Source organism: Pelodiscus sinensis, chromosome 15 (assembly GCF_049634645.1).
Source record: "Pelodiscus sinensis isolate JC-2024 chromosome 15, ASM4963464v1, whole genome shotgun sequence".
Taxonomy (NCBI): domain Eukaryota; kingdom Metazoa; phylum Chordata; order Testudines; family Trionychidae; genus Pelodiscus; species Pelodiscus sinensis.
The window spans coordinates 5,725,501-5,731,500 of record NC_134725.1 but is presented as its reverse complement, the minus strand read 5'-3'; the positions used below and the strand labels follow the sequence as shown (position 1 = coordinate 5,731,500).

General features: G+C 48.2%; 1 protein-coding gene across 3 annotated transcripts in view; it reads right to left on the bottom strand.

Annotated features, from left to right (window-relative positions):
* CFAP73 (cilia and flagella associated protein 73) overlaps window positions 1-3,232 on the bottom strand; it is a 14,819-nt gene extending 11,587 nt beyond the window's left edge. For 2 of the 3 annotated variants that reach the window (XM_075897936.1, XM_075897935.1), the window contains exons 1-2: window positions 3,025-3,232; window positions 1,184-1,289 (exon numbers count right to left, since the gene is read on the bottom strand). In XM_075897936.1, coding sequence (XP_075754051.1) covers window positions 1,184-1,289; window positions 3,025-3,224 — 306 coding nt within the window. In that variant the 5' untranslated portion in view covers window positions 3,225-3,232. The remainder of the gene's footprint in view (window positions 1-1,183; window positions 1,290-3,024) is intronic. The other variant, XM_075897937.1, reaches the window with a different exon arrangement.
* Between the last annotated feature and the right edge of the window lie 2,768 nt (window positions 3,233-6,000).

Below are 6,000 nucleotides of genomic sequence, written 5' to 3'. Positions count from 1 at the left end.
GGAAGTTTTTTCGGGAAAAGGCTACTTTTCCTGAAAAAACCCCTGAGTCTGGACACAGCCTAAGAGGTTAATTACACCTAGCCAGGTGGAGTGGCCAATGGGAATGTAGGTAGGAATTTTAAACTGGGACAAAGGAATTTTTGGTTTTTCCCTTTTTTCTGTGAGTTCCTCTTCAGTTATTGAGAGAGACAGACATGTGTCTCTCTCCAAGAAACCACTCTTCACTTTCTGTAAGTAGGGTAAAGTTTAGATAAATCCATTAGGTTTTATTGTTTTATGGTTTGGGAAATGGAATCTGATGTCGGTTCACATTTAAAAATTGTTTTGGCTTTTCTTTGTAACTAAGTTTTAGGCCCATGGCAGAGTTTCACCAGGAGTATATTATTTTGTTACTTGTCCATCTAGTCATTATGCTTGCAACAGGAATATTGTGGTGATAATAAAAGTTATTTCTCTCTTATTTTTATTAACCTGGTATTGGTTAATTTTTGTGTCCTGGTTTGTACTTTAGGGGTGAGATTTCCCAAGTAGTCTCTCCCTGATTTCTTTAGCATAATTGGATGGTGGCAGCGGAGATTTTATTCCCAAAATCTATGGTTGTTAAGACACATAAGGTTTTGGGGTACTTTTTCTGGCCCCCACTTCTGGATTTATTGTGCCCAAGTGGAGAAGGAGCCATGACAGTCTCTAACTGGCTGGCCACCCCTGCTGTAGGGTGTCAGATTAATGGGCCAAACAATGCTGGGCAAAATCACATCATACTCAGCTCTTGTACTCCAAAGTAGCCCACAGCGTTTTACAAACAGTTGCAGCATGTTTTGCTACTAAGCTGTTCAGGTCTGGACCAAAATCTCCTGGTTACTTGAATGTTCCCTGAACAATTGCAATTCTGAGGGGGGGATTAGGAAGCATTTTCCAACCAACTTGAGCTCAGTGACATTGGATGTATTTAAAGGGGGAGTTTTCTCTGTTGGTTGCTATGAGCCTCTCCCACTCCCCCCACTCTTGAGTCCTCAGGAAGTGACCAGCCCCAGTGACATGAAAACTGTTTTCCTTTCTCAATCTCCTTCAAAGCTCTGATGCCCCCCAAATCCCTGCCCGCCCAGGGACCCCACCATTTGGGAATCATGAACCTCAGGGTGACAGGCATAGCTTCCCCAAGGCCCTGTGAAGCTGGCTTTACCTCTTTCTGCACCAGCAGGGCTCTTTCCACCTCTGCCAGCTCCCTCCTCTTCTCCAGCAGGCGGGTGGCAGGAGTCAGGCAGTCATCCTCTCGTTCAGGCATTCTCCTGCAGGAGAAGAACAGCAGTGAGTGTGGCAGCACCGCTCAGCTAACTCCTCTTCAGAGCCAGGCTGGGTATGGAGCCATTGAGGTACAAGAGCACCACACTAATTCTTAGCACAAGTGCCACGTGTTTACTTGGCCCCCCGACATAGGCTTGGCCAGTGCAGCTCCACAAGCCAGCACTTCTCCTCAGTGACCACCACCCTGCACTGAGAATGTAACACCTTCATGTCAAGGGATGCACAGTCAGCAGGCAACCTAGCTAATGTCAAGGCTGGAGGTGGGGGACTGTAGAGCCATGAGCAGTGTCCCTGTGAGATGGGTGCTGGGGCAGCCACTCAGACGAGATTCAGATGCCACCTAGTTGATGAGCAGAGCGCCCACACTTAGGTTTGTATTTCTACTGCTGGTGACATTCACACATGCCTTGGTGCGCATACAAATATTTATTCTGAGGGCTCGACGATTAATGTAATCTACTCACCCGTGGCGAGTATATTTTAGCCCAGCACGGTTTGCGCATGCGCAGCGTGCGGTTCCACACGGCTGGCGAGCGGGGCTCACTGCCACTGGGCGAGCCCTAGTTATTCTACACATGAATAGAAAAAATCTGCATGTGGATGGAAAAGATTAGAGGGGACATTGGCCATGCATACTAGCTTTTCCCCCAGTTCCACTCCGATATATCCCAGAGGACAAGCTGAAAGTGCTTTTCCTTCTAGAGCTTGCCTGGTGCCCAGGGATTATGGTTTTCCAATCAAAGGTTTCCAGTTTGTTTTAACTTAGTTTTTCCTCCTGTTATTGTCAGAGAAATGACAGAGAAACAGACTCCTCAACTGAATATGCAGGCCAATAGATAGCAAGTAACAAACTGAAACCAAAAAGGTGAGTTCTTTTCTCAAATCTCATCCAATTTGTCACCAGGTGACTGGTCCTTTAAGAAGGAACAGCTCCAGTTCAGCTCCAGCAAGGGCCTGAGAGTTGCCTTTCCCATGTCAGACTTGACAACTTTGAACTGAATCATTCAAATAGCGATGATCCCAATGATACATGCATTCAATAACCAGCATATGAAGGGAGTGTATAAATACGCTGAAAGTAGTCGCCCTAGCACCAAACTGCAGGAGCACCCCTCCAAACACATGCGCTACCTCTTTAAAAGCACCCCGAGGAAAAAACAAAGATCAGTGCCACTGTGATCTGACTTTAGTGAGAGTAAGAATATACATTACAATTTTAAACCTAACCACTGTCCTTATCTTGCCACAAGATGTCAGTCTGTTATATTTGAGCTGAGCGAGTCTAATATTTATTTAATGTTTATTTCATTTTCTTTTGTCTATAAGGTGTAGATACAATGCTCTTGTCAGTTAATTTCTAAGTTATTGTCTGAATAAAGGCATTTTCAGTTGCTTAAGTGGCCCCTGGAATCATGGTTAAATAAAGTCCTCCCCCCCCCCAAAAAAATAGCGGCCCCCTTGCACAGTTCTGTTGACTTGGCTGGAGCCACCCCCCAAATATAGACGTCAATACAATCCTTGTGATGGGGCTGAGCAGGGGCTTGGGAGTGGGGAGGAGGCTGGCAGCAGGTAGTGCCTGAAACGGGTTTGGCTTGTTTGGGCTTGATGTGAGGGGGTGGTGGAGCTTGTTTATCTTGTCAGACTTGGCAAGGCCTGGGCCTGGCTCTACCAACCCTGAAGTAACCAGGAGCGCAGGGTGCCGGGGGGAGAGGCTCTTACTCACGGCAGCAGCAGCTTATTCCGGAAAACTGCCCGCAGATATTCTTCCAGTTGGAAAGCCATCGTGGCCCAGCCCCCAGCAGGGCCCTGTGGCTCGGGGAACGGGCCCTGCTACCATCCCAGTGCCTGCAAAGAGTCAAGGCAGGGAGTAGCGCCCGACCATTGCCAAGGAGACGGACAGCACAACGTTCGGTTGCCATGGTCACGTTTGGCATCCAGAGTCCTTTAAAGTTTCCCTTCCGCACGCCACTGCAGGAGGAGAGCCTAGAGACCAATCTAGTGCAGGGAAGGTGGAGCCAGAAGCCCACCCCAGACATGCGGATTTATTTTCAGCAGGGGGCAGCCTGGGAAAGCCTGGCCACCTGCAAACTAGTCTGGTCCCTGCCTGGCCCGGTGTGTGTTTCCCGCTCCTCTCTTCCGTCTGCTTTGCATGGCTGTTAGGGCACCTGGTTTAACTAGGGCTGCAGCTGCGGGACCCTCTGAGTGGTCCTCTGTGACATGACCCCCTCCTTCCCAGCATGCATAGCTCCGGTTGGCCCCATTGGTCAGGCAGCTGTGAGGGATATGGGAGTTAGAGGGGCTCCGGCAAGGTACAGTCACTGGGGTTCTTTAATCAGGGTTTGCATGGCAGCCAAGATTCATAGGAACTTCTGTGGGGCTGATACGTCCCTGGTGGAGTTGGGTTTCTGACCATTGGTTCAATTTGCCATCGTGGCCCGTCCCCCCTGTATTCATTTTAGGCCCACAGGAACTGAGGGAGCCTGTCTATTGACTCCAATAGACTCTGGATCAGCCATTAAGACAGTACTTGTAGAAGCTGCCTATTTCCCCAGCTTCTGTTCCCAGCACACACTGTATACAAAGTCCCCCCAGCTTCGCAGGCCTGCTGTGGAGCAGGAAGAATTCAAGAGCTAAAAATCACATTGAGACTCAGAGCCGATTCTCTCTCCTGGCTCCAGGGCAGCTCTTCCCCACTTCCCGCAGGGGATGCTGGCTCTGAATCAGGCCAGCTGAGCCCATGCACAGCAGATGGCAGTGAGGGGAGGTGAAGGTAGCAGAGGCACTATTCTCACTATTCTCACAGGTTTCTTCTGCGCATCAGGTGCAGAGGCAGTGAGAGCAGCAGAAACACTGGGCTGGTGCACACCAAGGGTAGCAACCTTCTCACGCCCTCATACATGCATCCCTGGACTTCTTCCATCACCCTCACCACCAGTCTTGGCTGCTCTAGAGCCAAACAGATTGAGTCTGGCTCCACACTCCAGCTCTACCCATCAGGCCACCCCAGCTTTTGATGCCCCCAGGACCACTAACAGGGAGCAACATTCTTTAGTAAACACACCTGTTCTGGCCTCAGCAACTCCTGGATAAGGCAGAGGATGCCTAGTGTCAAGGGGGATCCAGTAGATCTAGTATACTTAGATTTTCAGAAAGCCTTTGACAAGGTCCCCCACCAAAGGCTCTTGTGTCAATTCCATGGCCATGGGATAAGAGGGAAGATCCTTTCATGGATTGAGAACTGGTTAAAAGACAGGAAACAAAGGGTAGGAATAAATGGTAAATTGTCAGAATGGAGAGGGGTAACTAGTGGTGTTCCCCAAGGGTCAGTCCTAGGACCAATCCTATTCAATTTATTCATAAATGATCTAGAAAAAGGGGCAAGCAGTGAGGTAGTAAAGTTCGTGGATGATACCAAACTGTTTAAGACAGTCACAACAGAAGCAGACTGTGAAAAACTTCAAAAAGATCTCACAAAACTGTGTGATTGGGCCACAAAATGGCAAATGAAGATTAATGTGGATAAGTGTAAAGTAATGCACATCAGGAAAAATAACCCCAACTATACGTACAGTATGATGGGGGCTAATTTGGCTACAACAAATTAGGAAAGAGATCTTGGAGTTATCGTGGTTAGTTCTCTGAAAACGTCCACACAGAGTGCAGCGGTGATCAAAAAGGCAAATAGGATGCTAGGAATTAAGAAAGGGATAGAAAATAAGACCCAGAATATCTTATAATCCTGTATAAAACTATGGTACGCCCACATCTTGAATACTGTGTACATATGTGGTCTCCTCACCTCAGAAAAGATATTTTGGCCTTGGAAAGGGTTCAGAAAAGGGCAACTAAAATGATTGGGGTTTGGAACAGGTCCCCTATGAGGAGAAGCTAAAGCAACTGGGACTTTTTAGTTTGGAAAAGAGGAGACTGAGGGGGGATATGACAGAGGTCTATAAAATCATGAGTGGTGTGGAGAGGGTGAATAAAGAAAAGCTATTCATTAGTTCCCATAATATAAGGACTAGAGGACACCAAATGAAATGAATGGGTGGCAGGTTTAAAACTAATAAGCAAAAGTTCTTCACACAGCGCGTAGTCAGCCTGTGGAACTCCTTGCCAGAGGAGGCTGTGAAGGCTAGGACTGTACCAGAGTTTAAAGAGATAAATTCCTGGAGGTTAGGTCCATAAAAGGCTGTTAGCCAGGGGATAGAAATGGTGTCCCTGGCCTCTGTTCGTCAGAGGCTGGAGATGGATGGCACAAGACAAGTCACTTGATCATTGTCTTCGTTCCACCCCCTCCGGGGCACCTAGCACTGGCCACTGTCGGCAGACAGGATACTGGGCTAGATGGACCTTTGGTCTGACCCAGTATGGCCGTTCTCATGTTCTTATGTCTCTGAGAGCAGGAGCTGGCCCCTTTTTCTTGCAAAGCGGATAGTTTGCGAGTAAGATCTGAGCTGGGGACCTGAATTCTGTTCCCAACTTTCCCAAGTCATGGCCTTGTGCTGTGCCTCAGTTTCCCCATCTATCCAGTGGGGATGCTGATGCTGCACAGAGGGACTGAGAGGTTTCTTAGTGTTAAGGAAGTGGCTTGAGGTCCCTTGAAGGGAGGTGAGATGAGGAGGACGTCGTGGTACCCAGGAAAGGGATGGAAAGAACTAGACTGTTCTGCTTTGCAAGGCTGCTGTGACAGGT